Source organism: Oryzias latipes, chromosome 7, assembly GCF_002234675.1.
Source record: "Oryzias latipes chromosome 7, ASM223467v1".
Classification (NCBI taxonomy): Eukaryota; Metazoa; Chordata; class Actinopteri; order Beloniformes; family Adrianichthyidae; genus Oryzias; species Oryzias latipes.
Genome location: NC_019865.2, coordinates 21,842,861 through 21,864,145, shown reverse-complemented (window position 1 = coordinate 21,864,145; position 21,285 = coordinate 21,842,861). Strand labels below are relative to the sequence as shown.

The 21,285-nt window shown below is 40.3% G+C and overlaps 1 protein-coding gene and 1 long non-coding RNA gene across 2 annotated transcripts; both read right to left on the bottom strand.

Annotated features, from left to right (window-relative positions):
- Positions 1-2,972: 2,972 nt before the first annotated feature.
- On the bottom strand, positions 2,973-6,954 carry LOC110015371. The gene is made up of 3 exons (XR_002290569.1): positions 6,855-6,954; positions 6,414-6,635; positions 2,973-3,119 (listed from the first exon to the last, which is right to left on the bottom strand). It is a non-coding gene; the product is annotated as an uncharacterized LOC110015371 (long non-coding RNA).
- A 1,946-nt stretch (positions 6,955-8,900) lies between these two features.
- On the bottom strand, positions 8,901-21,267 carry ptpn1 (protein tyrosine phosphatase, non-receptor type 1). Its single transcript, XM_004070866.4, has 9 exons — positions 20,859-21,267; positions 20,222-20,312; positions 19,348-19,448; positions 17,655-17,753; positions 15,849-15,986; positions 13,164-13,373; positions 12,878-13,039; positions 12,629-12,789; positions 8,901-10,325 (listed from the first exon to the last, which is right to left on the bottom strand). Exons 1-9 carry the CDS (start codon positions 20,913-20,915, stop codon positions 10,046-10,048), a joined length of 1,299 nt encoding a protein of 432 aa, XP_004070914.1. The 5' UTR covers positions 20,916-21,267; the 3' UTR covers positions 8,901-10,045.
- Between the last annotated feature and the right edge of the window lie 18 nt (positions 21,268-21,285).

Below are 21,285 nucleotides of genomic sequence, written 5' to 3'. Positions count from 1 at the left end.
ATGGTGTGGTTGTGCTGCCCTGCAACAGACTGGCAACCTGTCCAAGGTGAACTCTGCCTTTGCCCAATAGTACGGACAGGCTCCTGTGACCTCCCAAAGGGATTCAACGAGTTGAGATGGATGAATGTTATACTTGTCCTCCATCCTGAGAAAATGGCCAAAGAACCCCTTTAAAAACACCCAAAACACATTTTTTATCAGAGTGGATCTTTAATGCAATGTTGCTATATTCTGAATGCAGCATAGCACATATTTTTAGCTTAACTTTCGTTTCATCAGTCCACAGAATACTTATGTAAAGTTTTGGGAAAAATAATGAAGTCTTTGTTAATTGTAGAAGAAGCATTTGAGCTCATTTTGGTCACTGGCGTTTTAGTCCTCAGAACTCAAAGCACACTTGCTAAAAAGGTGGCAAGCATGAGTCACTTTTTTTAAACTGGAATCGTTTAGGCCGGCCTTTTTATGGTAGGATTCACCACTTTTACAAGTTTTTCTTTTTTTCCCCATTTCTGGTTAATGCTTCTCGCTGTCTTTCTCTGGAATCCTAAATTTTTACAGATGACTGAACAAGCCTTTCCAGACAGAAGGGCAGGAACAGCTGCGTTTCATGGGTTTTTGGAATCTTTTCGATTGTGCTACCACATGGAGACGTCTGCTTTCTCAAGTAACCCTTGTGCTATCCTAGGCACTTTACCATTGGGAGTTGGGTCATCTAGACCCACTAGACAGTGCGTTGAACCTTTTTTCTTCAATGTTTTGTGAACCTCACTGGTGTCCATGGATTATATGAAATCTTTCCACCTTTATCCACCTTTGTCATGGTAGGAATAACACGTCAATGTAAGGGTGGGGTCATCTAAGATAGCACAAGGGCAGGTCCGAGAGTTAATAAAGCCCAGTCGGTGCAAGTATAGGTTACCTCAGCTTCCCAAGAAATGGAGGAGATGCAGTTGATTTATGACGTTACAAGGGAGCAATGGTGTATAGACTCAGGCACAATCAAACAGGTTTCCCTTCTGAAAAATGAAATTATCATTTAAAGCTTGCATTGTTCTCTCCAGGTTGTTGATTCTTCCCCCATCCTAAATGTCGATAGGTTTGAGTTACTAATCAGCCCAGCTGTTTCCGTTTCTGTTAAAGTGTCTGTAAATCTTTGATTTCAGTTGTTCCAAGTCAGATCTTCCTGTCACCTTTTTGTTTTTCTTAGGTTTCAGGTCACGCTCATACGGTGGCCCTGACGTCCAAATCAAACCAACAAATCAGATTTTAAAGATCACATCGACAATTAAAAAAGCTAAACAAATAATAAAAAAACATTTTAGAAATGACAGCAAAGTTCCAGAAATCAAAGCACAATTACAAAAAATGAAACAAAATAAAACTTTTTGGAAAACAAAAGCAATTTCCAGAAATGTAAAAAAAAGAAACAAAAGAAGAAACTGGAAAAGGTAGGGTCTACGGGACGTCACTGATTGGATGAGAACGTTTCTCTATCATTTCATTGTCATAAGGCGATACAGGATATTCTTCATACTTATCTAAAACCTTTATTAGTATGCAGAGATTGAAGACTCATTTGAAAAACTCAAACGTCAAAACTCAGACGTCATCATCCAATCAATTTCTTATTGTGTTTTGTTTTTTAACATTTTAATTTTTTAGTTTTCTAAAACGTTTCATTTTTATTTTGTTTGCTTTTTTGGAATTGGTTTTTGGTTTCTAGTATTTTGTTTTCATTCTTAATCTGTAATGTTGTTTTTTTTTCGTATCTGTTTTGATTTTTAAGTTGTTTTTGTGATCTTTAATGTTTTTGCATTGAGAGAATTGTTGTCGGGATTTGCACTTCAGGGCCACCGTACTCTCAGGCTCTTTGGATTCATTCGTTTTTTTTGTCCTTCTGCTTCTGCTCTTGGGCTGCTTGGTTGCGCAGTGGTTAGCATTACAGTGTAACCCTTGTGCTATCCTAGGCACTTTACTATTGGGAGTTGGGTCATCTAGACCCACTAGACAGTGCTCTGAACCATTTTTCTTCAATGATTTGTGATCTTCACTGGTGTCCATGGATTACATGAAATCTTTCCACCTTTATCCACTTTTGTCATGGTCGGGAGAACACGTCAATGTAAGGGTGGGGTCATCTAAGATAGCACAAGGGTTAAGTCCCTTGTTTAAATCCTGATTGGAACTTTTCTTTGTGGAGTTTGCATGGTGTGCATGGGTTTTCTCTGGACGGTCCAAACTCCTCCCACAGCACCAAAACATGCTTCATAGATTAATTAATGACTCTGAAGTGTCTCTAGGTGTGACTGTGTGCGAGTGATTGTGTGTACTGCTGGCGACCTGTCCAGGGTGCACCCTGTCTTAACTTAACAGTAGCCGGGACAGGCTTTGGCAACCCCGTGACCCTGAAAGGGTTCCAACGGGTTAAGACAACGAACGGATGGATGGCTTCTGCTCTCCTCATTGAGGTCTTTCAACCACCAACCTCATGAAAGTTGCTTTGCATTGCACTAAACACAGTTTGATGACCTCAAATCTTTCAGTGGGACAAACACAAGAAAAGAAGGTCAAAACAAAAGAAATAGCTTTATTGTAAATGTGTCATTGACAGATATCTTTTCAGTGATAAAACAGTTTGATCAGATGTTCAGCAGCTGAAAAAGTGCCACATACTTTCACACACGCAGATGTGAAATCACAGACAGCAACCCACTATCATATAGTAAACAATGCTTATGCTTTTCGGCACAAGACGATTACGCAACAGGAAGTCGGGTGTGTTGATGTGGGTGGTAACCATAAAAATATTCACCACCCACACAACAGCGTGTCCATCCTCACGCTCACCGCGTCTTACCAGTAACCCCGCAGACGAGGGCTTTTTTGTTGATTGTTTTTATTGACACAAGCAGTGCGTCCCTTCTCACCGTCCATTCAAGGACGCTACAGCCAAACAAACTCAAAACACTACATCAGATGCGTCATTTTATTTTCCAGTGCTTCCACAAAGAAAACATCAACGCTGAAGACACGGCGTGCAGTGGTGACGTCTGTGGTGAAGCAGGCAGGTCGCAGGTTTGTTTACATGCGGACCACTTGACGACGTCAACGTCACTCTCCTGCAAGAGGAAGGATGTCAGAGCTTTGATGGGAGGAAGCACCGGCTTCAACCTCTTAGTATTTACGCTGTGACCTACATACACAAAAGTGAGCATGCGACAGGCGACTTGTATGTCACAGTGAGGTGTGTGGAACGGTTGGCCCTTATAGCTCAGGGGGGCCAAATAGAGGAAGAGGAAGACGAAGTGCTCACAAGTGAATTTGTCAACAGATGTAATCTGGCATCAGACTTTTCCATCTGAATCTAAAACAGCAATCCTGCTTTTTTAAAGCAAAGAAAGTGCCTGAAATCTCGTCACAGTACTGTTACTTTCATGCTTAGATTCGGTTTTATTATTGGGGTAAACCCCATATCATATCATCTCTGCATGGAAAGGTCACCTAAAGTTCAATTCTCAGGCGCCCCCTATGGAAGTAACACCTCTTGGCTGAACCTTGAACTGCACATTTGAATAAGGAAAAACTTAGCAAACAAGTGCATGTTTTTTTCCGTTGAATCTTCTTTTTGTATGAGTTCTCTGCAAATCAGTCTTTGTTTAATTTTCAGATGATTGATGAAGCTGTGAGTCACTCAGAGAAAACAGGGGATGCTTGGTGACACTAAATGAAGTTGGTTGTGCCTTGGTTAGCACAGATTTGATGTCTTCAGTCATAGGTACGCAGGTTTTTGGGTTGTCCTGGCCCGTGGAGGGTCATAGACCGGAGCGGGTGAATCTTAAGGGGCGCGCAGGTGTCTTGCAGTTCCCTTGGGGCTCCTATGGCCACGTCAAATAAAACGGAACATTGTGCATGTGGTAAGTGTATTGGCGAAGAATTTCTAAGGATAATGTAAGTTGCACGCACTAATAATGTACAAGTCATGCTGCTGTACGATTCCCTTATGCCCCACGTTAGTCGTCAGTAAGGTCCGTGTACTGGCTCCTTACTGAACGAGCACAAATGCGCACGGGGTGCCCAGGGTATATGTAAGTGACCATTGGATCCCTATGCCTCATGAGAAAATATGTGCTCTTTTTTGTCCCAACACCCATACATGGATTTGAACCCTTTTAAGGTAGTGGAGACACTTGGAGTCACTGTGATTTTAGATTTGACAAAAAAGAAGCCTATATATCTTTGACTTAAAAAAACAAGCATTTTTATTTTTTATAGCTCTTGTGAATTGTGTTTCTGTTGAACTCAAATCAAAATGTAAATTTAATTTGTCATTTACACAGACATTCATTGTACAACAAGCAGTGAAATGCATTGTGCGACTGTAGGAGCAGTCATGACAGCAGCATACCCCACCGACACAATTTAACTCTAAGCACTGTGCTGGCCTAGGTGACATTTTAAATGACACAAGCCTGAAAAATCACTCCAATACACGATCAAGCAACACAAACTTGGCTAGAAAAGAAAAGAAAAGTGTATGAACTCCGACAATGCACCTCTGAATGCCCTCACTGGGCAGGGTCACACTATTTTACTTTTTTGCATGAAAATATAGTTTTACATGAAAGCTGCCATAAAAAAAAAGGTTTTATTCCAGTGGACTACTGTAACAAATTCCACTTTAGGATCAGACAAAAGGCAGTTTCTTGTTTATGTTCAGTGTGAAACACAGTTCTGCATCTTTGAACCAACATCCGACCACTCGCACACGAAACTGCAATGCTTTCCTCCCTGATAAGTGTCCTGATCACTTTAGGATTTCATTAACCTCTCAAGATCTGTCGTCCACATGCGTGGACATCACATTCATATTACCACACTAGTTAAATCTACTTAACTGGAGCCATGTGACTACAAAATAAAAAGGCATATCAAACAAAAGCTCGGGCCTTATGAGGGTAAAAGATGATGGTGTTTGTTCTATTTTTAAATGAATTGGTCTAATAATCTGCCCATTTTTCTAATGCGATCATTGAGATCAAAGAACAAGTAGTTTTGAAGACAGGACCTACAACCAGGAGAAGTGTGTTCTTATTATTGTTGGGTCTGAACTGTGAATGGAATCACACCAGCAACTGTACATTGTGTCAAGATTTACATTCAACAATCCCATTACAGTTCAAAGAGAGTTGTATGTTTTTCCCTGCAGTCCCTGCTGACCTATGCTTGTACGCAGAGCCTCTCCATATGAACATTTCAAATCTCATATATTTGCTAGAAAAGTGTCTATGCTTATGTTCTCTGTCATGTAGTTGTAAAATATGAACTACTTTAAGATCAAAATTGATTTTACATCTTTAGTAGACTTGTAGTTCACATGCAGCTACACAAAAACTAAAGAAAATTGCATTTTGAATTTTTATTTTCAATCTTTGTCACGATCTCAAACTGGTTTAGCAAAAAGGTAGAATGTGCTTCTTCCTCTCTGTTTTCTAAACCAAAGCTCACTCGCCACGGAGTCTTCACTACGGTGAATTTATATTTCCCATTGCCATCCCAGAAAATGTAGGGTTATTAAAAGCTGTCAGCATGTAGATGAACAGAAGGCTGTCATAGTTGTCTGGCAAACACGGAATTAGAAGTAATTACACCTGAGTAAACGCTCTTGTTGTTTTGATCATTGACCAACATTTAAAGCTGTCTGGTTCATTAGCAGCAGTGTTGTAATGACTTGGGCAGGCAGAGGCATGACATTCCCAACCGTGTGCCAGCTAAAGCCGGTCTCATCGAGCTGTCTTTGTGCTCTGTGTACATTGTGTTGACTCATTCTTTGCCGAGTCACATTTGGAAAGACCTGACTCTCCTGCAGTTAGGAATTTCCTGATCCCTGGAGCCCCCCTTCTCCAGTTTGATATTCATCCACAGGCTGCAAAGCTGACTTACAGACATCAGTGGTCCCGCCCACCCTCCTCACAGCTGGCCAGCTGTTGGGAAGTTCCAGGTTAATGATCAGACAAAGGACACATGCGGGAAGAGTCAGCAGGGCAGGGTCGATATCCTGCTCGGCGTGCAAGTGGACTCAGCATTAGTCCGAGTAAGTTTGGACGCGACATATCTTAAAGGGATCCTCTGAAGTTTATCCCCCCAAAAGGAAGTCATTGTGTCTATCAACAACACAGACTTTAAACACACTGAAGCCCCATTCACATTATTTTCAATAATGAAATGAGAAAACTTTTACCACAAGACACATGAGTCATGACAACCCGTCACATTGGTAGTAGTTTCAGTAGATGTAACCGTGGCTTGGAGGTGACTTCCGGCAGCAGGTCACACCCACAGCTTTTTCTCTGGCAGCATGTTCTATCTTGAAGTTTGACGTCAGCCGATCGTTGGTTGGGAGTGCTATTACTCACCGTGCTTAAGCTGCATTCCTGTACAGCACGTACCAGTGCCTCCTCCTTATTTCCCAAACAGGAAGTTTGAGCCAAGACTCTTGCCAAATCATCTGCACCACACACCCATGCGGTGGATTTTCCTCCAGCAACACGCGGCCACTTGTCTTGTTCTTCATTTTCACAACCCCCACTTCAAAATGGGCATAAGATCATCATAAAGTAGAGCAACGGTTTTGGATGCTGATGTGTTTGATCAACAAACAGGAGGAGAAAAAAAAGGGGGTTAATCACTGACACTTGATGTGAGCCAGAATAAATATTGAAATTTAAAGTCCAGATTTTGAAGGCAAAGTTCATTTTTTGAAGGCACAGACAAGATAAAAAGCCATTTTTTCTCTAAAAAAAAAACCCAAAATGATAGTTACTTTAAAATGAAAAAAAAAGAAACTTGTTTTCTACCTGCTGACAAAGGTGAAGGCAGTGCATGTACCAACAGGGAAGGCCGAGCTGCCAGCTGTGTGTCAGCCCAGGTACCATGGAGGACGCCAGAAAGAACAGCTGCAACAGCAGAGAGACGATGACTAAGACAGCTCTACAGATCCACCATGTGGTGCTTTTAAAACACTACATCTCAGCACTAGCACAACCCTTGCAATGAGTTTAAAAACCGACTGCCCTTGAGCCATCTCAATTCAACACACGTTCAATTTAATTTCCTGCATTTTCTCCTAATAAATGGATGCATTAAATCAGGTGACAAATATTTTCTTTTTCTTTTTTATTTATTTGTCCAGACCAGGGGTTTGAACCTGAGGCTCTGGAACCAAAAGTGTCTCTTTAAAATTCCAGTTTTTTCTTTTTATGGTTTATTTCTGACATTGGCGTCCTCCCTGGTCGGCTGCATGGAGTCTTCTTTGGTTGACAAGTGCTGTGATTCGACCCTGGAGCTCAATGTTCATGTCTGTATAAAGGCTCTTCTGAATATGTGCAGCTGTGGTCACAGGAACATCAAGCTGCTTAAAGATCTTCTTACAGCATTTACCTTTAACATGCTTGTCCATGCTTATCTCCTCTTTCTGTAGTCCATGTTAAGTGTAGCACACTGACTATTGAAGACACATTCTAGTTGAAAATGTTCAGATAAGTCCAGGCCTGTTTGATTTTTATTTTTTATAATTTTGTGGGATATCAACTCAAAAGAATCCTCTGATTTACATTTTTTATTTTTTTAAATTAATTATCACTTTCACCCGTTTTCATTTCAGTGCCCATTCTAGGATTTTCTTTTACAAGAGGGACACTATCAGTTTTTTTCATGTCTAAACTCCATTCAAGGTCAAGATGCCTAAACAGTTTGAAAAAATACAATTATGTGTAAAATATTGGCAACCTAATTTGTTGAGAGTATAAGGCCTTTTTCTATTAAAAATAATTCAATAAAGACCCATAATATTTATTTAATCGATGTTGCAGAGCGGTGATGCTGATGGTCAACAGGCCAAATTAAACACTACATAAATTAAACTTTGATTTTATCTGTTGAAATGGCTGATTTGTGCACTAAAATGTGCTACCAGACTTCCGGCTCCTTAGCCACCAAGGTTCGTCTCGTTGGTCTTTATCAGTTTATTACTGACACAGAAGTCTGTCTTACAAAAAGCTTCTCACACTGTGACAATAATACAAACGCAAAGGTTGGAAGGGCCTGGCGACCTTTTCAGGGTGGGCCCCATCTTTGTCCAACAGTAGCTGGGATAGGCTCCAGCAACCCCACGATACTGAAAGGGATTCAGCAGGCTCCAAAGATGTACGGATGAAGGTGGAAACTTGGATAGGACCAATCAGAGGTTATATCTACAGGTTCAGACGTTGTTTTTCTTTACAATAAACTTACTTGATCTCTTTGAATTTATAACAAAGCCTATTTTTTTCAAACTACAAATACTCAGACCTGAGAAGTAAATGATCTAATCAGACAGTCATCTTCAGTCCAGGTTGGGTTTTATTTATTTCTTTAACAACAAATGTAAATAAAAAAATACATGTTATTGAGCTCAGCATACGTTTAGAAAAACAGGAAAACCTGGTGCAATTACTGCACAGGTGCTGAGATTTTATCTGTGGCAAGAGCAGAAAAAAAGACTCAGTACACTTAAACCTGATGATTGGAATATATATGTATGTATGTATGTATGTATATGCATACATACGTATATATAAATATACATGTGTGTCCCTGCAGAGGACATTTATACATTCTAAAGAAAAGTACAGCCGTTGGACAAAATGAAGAACTTTTCGAGTCCCAAAGCTAAACGGATGGTAGCATCTTAACTAATCTCACTTTAGGATTAAACTGTCAATTCACAAATGCAACATGCTTCAAAAATAATCATAGAAAACAATGCTGCCAGCTCAGGAGCACACCGTGTCACAATGTACCATCTCTACATCTCTGTTCTCATCCTCGTGCTGGTGTTTGGATTGTTTTTTCTCTTTCTTTTATTTTTTTTGGGATTATTTGTAATTTCTGCTCCAACCCTCTCTAACAACGTAAAGGGGGGATACGTTTATTACTACATGCTGACTACTTTTTCATTTTTATTTTATTGCTAACAAATGGAGGAGGGCATGTGTTCCTTTGAAAAGTCATATCATCTCAGAAGCTGCACAGATTCAAAACAGTTTTCAACATTCGTCTGACGCCTCCTGGGTTCGATCCAGGCAAAAGGCGACGGGGAGGGCGGTGTCTCTTTTATCAAAGCTCCATGTCACTACTTTTCTGATTCGCATAACACTGATGCATTTCCAAAGGTAGAAATCACAGATCAACGCCCTCCTCCAAACCAAAAACAAAAAACAGAGCCTGTCCCATCTGGAGCTCACATCTGACTAACTGCCACTAATGCATTAATATTTTTTACTGAGCAGGTTAAATTTACATGACGCTCAAATGTACACAAACACACACACACACACACACCATATGTACTCAGTCGGTCAAACACAGGCCTCCAGCGGGGGCGGAGAACAGCGCCCACGCCTGCTTGCCATCCGCCGGGCGCATCTCTCCTCTCAGCGTCGGGTTGACCTACAATCAAAGTTGAGCTTCCCACGAGCATTTAGTCACAGCGTCTTGTCAAAAAATAAAATATCAGAGTTTACCGTTTGATTTATGCAAGCACAGGAATAAAATCTGTATAACATGATTTAAAGATGGAAAAAAAAAAAAAATCAAAGAACACATTCAGGTGTCATTTTGGTAACTAAGCAGAGATGCATTTTTGAAGGACAGAAGCCGTTTTTCTGGTTTGTAAAGCTCCGGCTTCACAAACGTGGTTCCGAAAACATCGCGATGCGTTTCGAGTCCGTGTGTAGGTCTGTACACGTGTTTGGCGATGTGGCACCTGAAAAAAGTGAGGCCCTGAGCACCTAAGATGGCGTACGGAAAGAAGGTTTGGGTAAATTGTGGGTGGCGGCCAGCCTCGTCCCACAACGCATTCAAACAATTAAAAAACAGCTGAACCTGAATCTCCCGAATGCCAGCATCCACCCGGCTGCAGAGTCAAAGAATGCCGGTTGGCCATCCGAGTCCATTTTTGTGGCGACGGTGGAATAACAGGAGTAAATCAGAAGAGGGCGGACAGACATCAGTGGAAATAGGCTCGATACCAAACGTAAGCACTGAGGGCCAGCGCCGTGCACAGGCACACGTTGGTTAGAAGAGGGGACCAGTTCCCCGGGGCAGGAGACTTTCCTGTTGGCTGCTCCTGCACTTCAGGCAGCTCCTGCTCCCCTTCCTCCCACTGCTGATGGGGTTTCCTTAAAGGCTTGGAGGGAGCTTCTTCCACATCCGGCAGATCATCACCGCCTGAAGGGGGCTGGGGGTCAGCTATGTTCCTCTTGCGAACATCTCCGTCTCGTGACAACCTGAATGGGAGAACAGTGTCAGATTGTGAAGTTTTGCTTCTCATTTCATGCACATAACAGCCAAAATGAGAAAAAAATTCCCAGCCAAGGATCAACCCAGTAAACCTCTGAATAAAGGTTTATTTATATATATGTGCATTCCAGTATATTATGACTAAAAGTTGTTTTATTTGAGAAATATGGATCAAGAGGTTTTCAAGAACCTCTGCTGTTGGTTTGCTGTGCTTTACTCAGTCCAAGAGTGCTTCACACTTCCCTCTGCTGACCTCCTTACGGGTAAATGCGGGCTGTCTCCTGGTGAAAAATGGGCAAACCTGTACGGGGCATGCAGGTGGCCTGTACAACATTTGTGCAGCCCTCCTGCATGCCCCGTACAGGTTTGTAAAGCCTCTGTGAGCAGCCTGGCTGTTAGAAATGTGGAAATCAAACAGAGTGTTGTTTGTGTGGACGTCCGACCCACAGGCACTTGCGCGTCACCTGCTCATCCAATGCGTGCAGCATTCAGTGGTCAGTAAGGAGCCAGTGCTCGCACCTTACCAACAACGTAAGGACCCCTGTTTGGGTGCATGTGACTAAAGCTGCGTTCACACTGAACGCGATGTGCGCAGTTTTAATATTAAGTCAACGTACAGACGAGAACTTGAACTTTGGTGAAGAATTTGCTTTGCGTCAACCAATCAGCGACTCAGCTTTGGCTGTGAGGCGTTGATGATGCGATCAGCGAGTAGAGTCAAAAAACCAACATGAAGGAGAATCTGGTTGCTCTCCAAATACAAATGACCTCAAAATACTGAAACAGAGTCTGAGGTTCAAATATTCCAAAGCATGACTGTTGGATCACTGTCTTATCCTGAAAAGATCTTCATGTTTGTTTGTTTTTTTTACAAAATGCGTCACTGTTGAAGTAATAGAAGTCGCACATCAATGCATATTTGATATTGACAGTTTGAAAAAACAAAATTAACTCCTGCTTGAGCAAACTGCAAGCTACAACATGCGAAATGACGTGCAGCAAGCAGTTTGCAGCTGACGGCTGAAGGATCGGCATGCCGTCATTCTAGCAAAGATCCCTCACAGGCTCCAGCTCCTTTCAGTCACGCTGCACTGATGGGAGGTTCTGCATCACTGCTTCTTCTGCCAGAGCTGCCCTACAGTTCCACAGCTTCTACAACAACCTAATGAGGACTTTCAGGTTTGACAAGGGCGATCAGCTCTAAAACGAGATTTGTGTGGCAGGGGCCTTTCAGGGATAAGTTATTGTGCTGATGTGATAGGAAGTCCTGCGGTGCATTTTGAAGCTTTGGCAGTGACGACTTCATGATGTGAACAGCGGCTGGAGTCCAAAACCAACATGGAGGAGTGATTTCTTTTCTGCTTTTTATTTATTATTTTTGTTTCCTTACCTTAAACTAACTGCTAGTAGGAGCATTAAATGTCAATGTTTGTGTGTGTGTGGGTATGTGTGTGTGTCTGCTCGTTGTTTTGGAAATTTTAAGTTTTTCTCTGTTTTGACATATGTAAAGTTTGCTCAACTGTATCTGTCGGCATTTGCTTGTTTTGTTGTATGTTGAGGACCCCCTTGAAAACGAGATGACACATCTCAAGGGGCTTATCCTCCAAACAAATAAATTGGAAGGAGTTGATTGTTGAGCTGCTCCTGAACTTTATGTTTTTTTTTTATTTGTATCGAGACTGTAGTAAAAACATCCTCAAATTTCATTCTTATTTTAGATTTTTGCCTTCTTCGGACTGTTGTGGGACAGCAAGTCATCAAAAACAAATCCAGCTGGAAGCGGCCGTCATCCAGTGGCAGCTCCAAAATAAAGGTAAGCTCTCAACATCATCAGTGCAAGAGGACCTAGCTGCAGACATCAACTGCCAAAACCGGAACTCCTCAACCAGAAGTCTCCCCATATCGCTCGAAGAAAACTATTTTACTGGCGGCGCCAAGAGTTACCATTTTTCCTGTTTTAAGCTTTAATAAAAGTTTACTTTTTCCAACTCTAAACACTTTTGGGTTAGGGTTAGTTGTATAATTTCTGCTTCCGGATGATGATGTCAGGCACCATCTTGTCTGCAGCTTCTCCATCACTTTATCAATGGACATTAAGGGTTAAATTGAGGGGGGGGGACAAGCTCAGGTCTGTGATGACGGATGTAAGGATGTTTTGTTTTCTTCCTTTTTGAGTATCAAGCCCTCATTCAAAGTAAACCTCACTATTGAAATGCATTTCTGTTCAATAAAAAGCAGCCATGGAAGTCAACCTTTGTTCACAGAATCAGAACATGGTTGAAAATATTACCCAAGAGTGGGAATCCTCATCTCAGGGATGATCTCTACATGTTCAGGGAAAAAGGACCTCCCGGTTTTCCCGTTGTAAGGGTCCCTCGGAGGAGGAAGAGGAGGGGGAGGTGTGAACTCTGGAGGGTCGTCTTCCTCATTTGAGAGCTCTTTCCACGACTCCTTAAAAGCAAGATGCTTGAAGTTATCGACGTGCATCTGACAACAGCCTGCAAACATCTGAGCAGGGGAGAGGACGACAAGAAGTTACCTGCAGAGATACATCCCCTTTGATGTACTTGGCACCTTCTATTACAGCCAGGTAAGAAAAGCGAAGCTGATCTGCAGTTTGTATCAAGCCCATTCGATAGCGACGCATCTCGAGCAGCACGTCGCGAATACGCACAGAGGATGGGTCCTTACGAAGAGACATCTGAACAGCAAAGGCATGCAGGACGTCAGCCTCCATGTTCCACATCTTTATAGTCACGCTTCAGCTTCTTAATTCTCAAAACGTCCTGAACAATGTCAATCACAAATGAAGTTTGGGTACAAACCAACAAGAGGCAGGTGTCCACGAGACAGAAGGTCCCAGAGCGCCCAATGCCAGCGCTGCAGTGCACCACCACTGGTCCCTGGTCGGAATTCAGACAGCCGGACTCCCTCACCTTGAACAGGAAGTTTAAGAAAGAGGCGGGAGATTCTGGTACCCCAAAGTCTGGCCAGGTGGTGTAGTGAAAATGTAGAATCTCCCGCGTCTCCTGAGTCTGCGGGAGGAGGAGCAGCGGGATGTGTTAGGCAGCCGAACAAAAGCAGGGATTGTGTAACTATAGACAAATGCAACAATCAAAAGCATCAAAGCTAAAATTTAAGTTTAGATGAAAGTCACAAAAAAAACATTACATTTCTCCGTTTTATGGTCACAGTTGCATAAAAAAATACAGTGAAGATATTTTGTATTTTGTCTCACTCAGATCATCGTTTGACCTATTTTAAAAACGTTCCCAGTGGTCTTTTAATTATCAATATGCCATTTGACCCAATATCAAAAAAACATGTGTCATTTTGAGATAAGTTGAGGTGTCCCACAAAGATCAATTCTGGGCCCGCTGCAATTCAATATATACATAAAGGATATATTCAATGTTTCAAAGCTTATGAAACTCATTATTGGCTGATGACACAAACATATTCTATTCTACAGACAATCATAGGGAACATGTGGTAAACACAGAGTTAACCAAAATAAAATCATGGATGGATTACAACAAATTATCTTGGAACCTAGATAAAACCAAAGTGATGTTTTTGGTAACTACAACGCCAGTACCGAGCTCTCAGTTGAAATAAATAAATAATGCCCTAATTGAAAGTGTTACAGATGTTACAAGTTCTTAGGGCTTGTTATCGATGACAAACTAAGTTGGAAGCTGCACATCAGACACATACAAACTAAAGTCTCACAAAGTATTTCAGTTATAAGTAAATCCAAATACATTTTACAATAAAACTGAAGATATGTATTGTACTGTTTAATATTGCCATATTTCACCTACTGTATAGAAATCTGGGGAATGATTACAAGAGCTCACTACATCTTTTACTTCAAAAACGAGCCGTCATAAAGCTGGCTATCTTGATCATACAATTTATTTTATGAATCCAGACTTTGAAAACTGTATGACCTTGTGGATTTTTACAGTGCGCAACCTTTATACGAGTCAGTGGTAAATCGTTACCATTCAATATCCAAAAACAGTTTTTAGAAAATGAAGGAGGCTACAGACTGAGGGGATGTAGGAACTTCAAGATCAAATTGATAAGAATCACAAAGAAATGTTTCTCTGTGTCGGTGTGTGGCACTAAATTTTGGAACGGGTTTAGTAATGAGCTAAAAAAATATTCAAATATTCAAGAAAAGGTATAAAGAAACTCTGATTTCACGATATAAAGATAAGAAGAGTTAAGGATCAACAGGTGTTTGAATAATTCCAAATAAATGTTTGAACTTGATTGTGGTGAAATAATCAAAGCTCTTTTAATTACAATCAATGATTATTACATTGTAATGTGCAATAATGATCACTGAAATGTTTAAATTACAATCAATAAGCTATTGATTTTCTTTACTTGATCTGAATGTGTAGCAATAATTACTGGTTTAATGTGATATTGTGTTCTAATAATCAATGATTATTACATAATGTTACCGTTAACTGTTTACTAAAGTCATGAATACCGGTAAATGTTTTCTGAAGATAAATCATTAATAGGCACAGGATCTTTTTACTCAAAAAGAATGTATCGAATCAGAACCAAATTACCAAAACTATGTAAAACTATCAAATGAATTAACTCAGCAGGGGTGGGATTATATAAATTTGCTTCTTCCCGCTCCCTTTCAAGCAATAAATCAAGCTCTACGTGACTTTAGTTAATGATCACTGTATTTAATTAAGCAAATGTGATTTATGTGACTTTTTGTTTTATTTTCTGTCTTATTAATCTATGCATTTCAACATTTCTGTCATGAGTTTGATAAGATGTGTAAATTCTTTATTGCTTTGACTACAATGCTTGAAATAAATCAATAAATTGAATCAAATTTTCTAGAACATAGTTTTTGCAGAGCACGGAGCAATCCCTTCCCTAAATCCTGTAACCTATCGGTTTACACTCTCCAACTAGCTTACAGCCCCTCACAACCCCAACCTAACATTACCGGTGCAACAAAAATGGCGAGGAATATCTGGGCTATCCAGCCGTAGAGTTTTGATCCAGATGCCAGCTGAGACGAGGAAAACAAAGACGTACATGCATCCATTTGTCTGAAGTGGATGCACCAGAATGCAGCGGAGCAGGAAGCTTTTGTTTTCTACGTAACAAATGCCGGTAAATGCCACAAGCACATGTTCAAAAAAAACAAACAGCAGAAGCACAATTTTCATCGGAGTGGGTCTTTAAACTGTGATTGACATGCAGTTCTTGTAAACTTATCAATCTCCTTTATTACATCTTAACTCCCAAATGACAATAATATAGAAAGCTAGCACAAACTTTCCTTTAGGGAGCAATAACGATAGTTCACAATAACATTTTTATCGGGAAATTCACTGAAAATTACAGAGGTTTAACCAAAAATCCTATTTTTAAGAGAGAAAATGGTTTTTTTTGCAGTCAATATAAGTTGTGCAACCATATGTGTTTTATGAATGGGCAATAAACCGAGGCAGAAAACTTACCGACAGGTTTTCTAACTCCAGCTGACGGATTGTGTAATAAGACTTGACGTCCTCTGAGACAAGCGTCAGCTTGAAGTTGGTGTCTTCAAAGATCGCATCTTTCTCCTCTTTGTAGGGCCAATACTGGGCGCATTTAATCTGAAACCACATGGCAAGGAAAGATAAACAACAGGAAAAAGGAAAAGCAGTGCAATTCTCAGGGAAGATGAACGATAACCGTTATTCCAGTATTTATTGGGAAAAACTGCTTTTAATATCTAGAAGGAGATTTTACAGTTTTGTCCACATTTTCCTTCACCCTGCATCTGATTAGGTGGAACCAGTGATTAGATCTCCAAAGCTGTGCTGTAGTTGTTTTAGCTGTGTCAGCTAAAACAATCAAACTTGCTGAAATGATAGAGAAAACACAATTTGAGGCGTTGCCATTCGTCATTTTACACAAATAAGTGCTCTGCACACTTGTTTAAAATGTCATGATAACATGCTGTAATATTTCTAAAAATCTAAATAATCTTTGTGAATAAACTTTACCGATTGATCTAGCACAGATACGCAAAGACAAAACTTCCACAGGTTGAATTAATGAATCCAGGGGGAACCATGTTAGGACTCACTGGCTGTCAAATTTGGAAACCACAACTGCCCTTCTGGGTGGATACAGACTTACAGTCCTACAGGCACTTACCTACACCCCATGCGTGCCGCATTTGAGCGCAGCCAGCAAGTGGCCTGTGTTTGACCCTACTGATGACTAGTGTGGCATAAGGGCATCTGTATCACCTGTTGTCTGAGTCATGCAACTACCTTTACCTTACAAATACATCCCAATACACTTACCACAAGGCAGTCATACGTTTTTATGATGTCCCCCCAGGGAACTACACGACACACCTGTGCTCCCCTTAAGATGCAGCCGCCACAACCCTCTACGCACGCCGACAACCCAAAAACCGGCAGCACCTGTCCAGGTGCATGTGACTTAAGCTTAAACGGCATCTGAATCGTGAAATCCTGCAGAGCCCCGATAATGACAGCCAGCTGAGTTTGAGCAAAGAAACATCTTCAGGCTGATGGACAGCAGTCTATGAAGTTTGAAACAGGTTGACTAAACCATTCATATGTTGCTGGACCACCTTTAGCTTTGATTATAGCCGTCTTTCCCCATGATCATTTTGACAAACCTCGGCAAAGTCACATTTCTTCCTGCCTGAGTTCCATCAAGCAACAGGCCGTCTTCTCAAACACATCCCAAGGATTCTCCACAGTCTGGACTTAGTGGAGCTCAATTCATGAGTAGAAAGGATTTGGTGAATCCCTGCATTGTCATCTTTGGAAGCATTGTCATCACAACCTCATTTATTGATGATGCTGAACCTCAACCTGAACAACTGCAGCGCGTCTTCCGTCCCAATGGAACAGGTTCTTCTGGATCCATCAGACAGCATCACTTCATTTCTTTTTCCCTGGAGATAAATCTTTCATCTTCTTAGAAAACTGGCATTTTTCCTTAATGATCAGCGTGACTCCAGTGGGGTTTTTTTTTTTGTTAAAGCCACTTAACAAATATTTTAGACCCTTCTTTCTGTTGAAACCAGAAGCTTCTCACTGCTTCACTTGGGGTCAAATTAATAACTCGACTTAAGTTGAAACATAATCCGTGCAGCCGTTCTCTGAGGTGAAACGATTACCCAAAATGCCTGGTTAAATCCAGGTGGTGACCTTTCCTGGTCAGACCATGTGATTCAGCTCTAGTGTCTGAAAAAGGGCTCCGGTTACCACTGTGGATGAAGGAAAACACCAACTTACAGATCCTTTCTCGATGACTCGGTTCAGCATCACCACGCCACGGCTCCTCTGCTCCCACACCATCTCCCAGAAGTGACCACATGTACTTGGAAGGGGTCCCTAAAAATAAAAAAAGCTGCTTTAACCACTTGTCTTTATATTTATACTAGGGATTTTTCAGAACATAAAACATCTTTGGAGTAGTTTCCAAGAAGTTTTATTTCAAAAAAGAAAATAATTGAAGAAGAAGAAAAAAAAAAAGCTGCTTCAACCACTTATGGCTTTATCTTTGAGACTGTTCAAAACATAAGAACATAAAACCTCTTTGGAAATGTTTCCAAGAGCTTTCATCACATAAAAATACAAAAAAAACAAAAACCTCACTGTATTTGTCTAAAAGGAATCAAATGTTCATAAATCCAACACAAAAAGGGTCTTTTTATGTGTCCTTTTTTCCCCTCTTTTAGTCCTTTTTATTCAAATGTAAAAGCATTTTAAAGTATTTTATGTTTCAATCCATAAACCAAAAACTTTTACCAACACATACTTGCTTTTACACAACATCTCTAGTTGTTGGGATCATAAAAAAAACCTACAAGTCTTGTTGACACTAGAAAGTTCTGGACCAATCACAGAGCAGCAATTAGACCAAGTAACTCCACCTCCCTCTAATCGGCCACTTTTGATATTTTGCAATAAACATATTTTCTCTTATAAATAATAATACGAGCCTTTGTAGATGATCCTTTACGAGAAGACATGCCGCTGATGCGCCAGCCTAGACCATTCCTACTAGAGATGGAAACTCTTCAGGCGTGTGACCATCATTTATAGGGCAAAACATTGCATTTTTCACACGCTTTTGTTTCCAGGACAGTAGCGCCATGACTTTTTAAAAGCAAGTATGTTTATTAGGGATGCACAGAAATGAAAAAATTGTGACAGAAGCAGAACAAAGAAAGGAAAATGCTTGGCCGAACACCAAATAGTTACTGAATATAAAAGGTGGATGTTGAGTTTTTCATTATATTTATAAAAATTGGAGAAATTTTGGACGCTTTTGCTGCAAACTGCAGTTCTTAAAATACCTCTGCACTACTTACATTTTACACAATAAACAAGATCATTGATGCACATTAAGTAACAAAACTTTGAGCCCACCAAAGGCTGAATGTGGCTATTTTTTATTTTTCTTTTGCGATTTTCGTTGAAATATATTCAGTTTTAAAGTATTCAGTGCATCCCTAATGATTTATGAACCATAGCAGCCCCTTGCAGGTATTCCTTTTCACACAAGAGGAAACATATCTCTAACCATTGTTTGGTGCATGTCGCATTACGTTACTGACAAGTGACTGGAATCTAACATTTTTGCCGTTTTGTCAGCACGTCTGTCTCTAGATATGTACACAGGCTAAACGCAGGACGCCTTAAATCACGCTTACTGACTTTCCTGTTCTATTATCAGTTACAATGCTTTAAAAATGGTCTAAAATCTACTTTCACACACATACTATAGATTCTAGAAATAATACAAAGACAGTTATGTTAGACAGTGGATAAAAGCTTCTTGACATCCTTAAAACAATCCAAGCTAAACTTTTTGTTAAGGAATAAGGAAACTCCTGCTCTGTAATATCAGTCTTGTTAAAACAGATATTTTTATCATGGCTGTAATCATTTTGACATTAACTCTGTGGGAATATTTCCATACCTGAGTAAGAATATAGTTCCTCTGTGCCTCTTCAACTGTTATTAGGCTGGCGTTGATGTAGTCATTTGCACCCAGCTGCAGGCATATTCTGCTGTGGTCAACTGCGGAGAAGGACGTCCAATTGTATTTCTAAATCAGCAACAAATGGTAAAAAAACACGGCTCTCCAAAGGTTTAAAATGAGCGGTCACGGAGTTTCTGAACTGAGAGTGAGCGTTGTGACTACGACAGAACCTCAGAGCACAACTGAAAACAGCGTGAACTGGTTTCAGGTTCCCCATTTTCACGTCTGACTAAAGGTGGGGAATACAAACAGCAAAAATATGCTTCACAATTTGCATAGCTTCTTTAATGTGAAAAAGAGGAAACCACTGAAGTTCAGCTCTTGAACTGGGAGGTTATATTTCATTTATTATAATACATTTTGAATGCATTGTCTGAATAGTTCCTCCAAAATGATTTTTTTTTTAAAGACAGTTTTGATTGGTTGATTAGTTTCACCAAAAATATTTGGTAATCTGTTCAAAATTAACTAATATTATTGGAATTTACCCATCTATATTTAATATGTATGAGTAAAACAAGAGAACTTTTTATACTTAAATGGACAATGTATATATTTAGGCTGACGGAAAGCTTGTAAGTTAATCAGAAGCTAAGGTAAACATTTTGTTCAATCAGTTACTTTTATATTAGCTGGTGAATGCAGCCATTATTACCAATGATGCAACCACTGACTAAATAGATGGATGTGTTGATAAACACTGCTATACATAACATTATAGTATTTGATATTGGCTGTAGATTAAATTACATACCCCTAAATGAAACATCTAAAAACTCTGTAATGTTGTGATGTGTGAGGCGTTACTTACAGGGGCTGACATCTCTGTAACGGTTCCGATTCTTGTTTTCGGGTAACTTGGCGATCTTACAGGGAAGTTCACACGATTGTTGCCGAATCTCCTGTTAAGATAAAAAAACAATCACATTTGTTTAACATTGTCAAAATGTTAATGGTGCCATTTTTGTCCTTTATAACTGCATAAGTGTGTGAATACTCCGAAAAAACGATCAATAATATGTCATATAACAGTTATCAATCCTTCTCAAATAATAATGTGAATAATTTTTTTCTGAGAAATGCTTTTTTAAACGCTGAAAGTGTCATAAACTTAACAGCTATGGTGCAAAAATAATTTAAAGCTTTAAAATGACATGTGTTGAATTGCCTCATGGGACGTGCTGCCGGTTTAGGACCCGGGCAGACACATCCATCAACAAAAAAAAGGTCCGAGCACCAAGCGGAAAAAAAAGAAAGAAAAAAAAACATGGACCGGCCACACAGGGAACAAAGCCGGCGGTTAGTTAAAAAAAATATACGGAGAAACACGGGGACTGAACTGTACGACTCTGCTCATGTATCGTGGCGAAAGTGAGAAAAATGTTGGCTCAAAAAGTGACAGCTTCACCCATTGCTGCTTTCCACCTTGACATGTCGAGAGTTCCTACCTGATAAATGGCGTTCCAACTCCCGTTTTCATCGATTTCTAAAAATTCGGCTTCCATTGCTTACGATCCAGCGGACAGTCTTTTTGTTCTCCTCAATGATGCGACAGCGACAACACAGCGAAGATTAAACGAATGAAACTTGAACAGTTTCCTGTATTAGCTGCCAAGTGTTTGGCCGTTGCGATTCTTAGTACGGCTGCATAGATTATACCGCGGCTGAGCGGAAACACGCTGCTAGCTCCTCCTACCGTGTAGCTGACGTCCTTGGTGGCTAAAAAAGAGTAAAGTGAGTTTTTAGGCTCCAGTAAAACAACTGCTTTTGGCTGTTTTGGCGATGTAACTCGATTTTTAACTTTTAATGCAACTCTTTCCCCTTTTTAAGCGGTCATTTTACCACCCCCACAGGAGTAACACAGACAGGCGAGTG

Coding starts and splice junctions, on each gene's coding strand:
- ptpn1 (XM_004070866.4), bottom strand. CDS start 20,915: ATGGAAGCCGAATTTTTAGAAATCGATGAAAACGGGAGTTGGAACGCC. Junction 20,313..20,858: donor GTTGGAACGCCATTTATCAG/GTAGGAACTCTC, acceptor TTATCTTAACAG/GAGATTCGGCAACAATCGTG. Junction 13,374..15,848: donor TGGAGTTAGAAAACCTGTCG/GTAAGTTTTCTG, acceptor CTCCTCCCGCAG/ACTCAGGAGACGCGGGAGAT.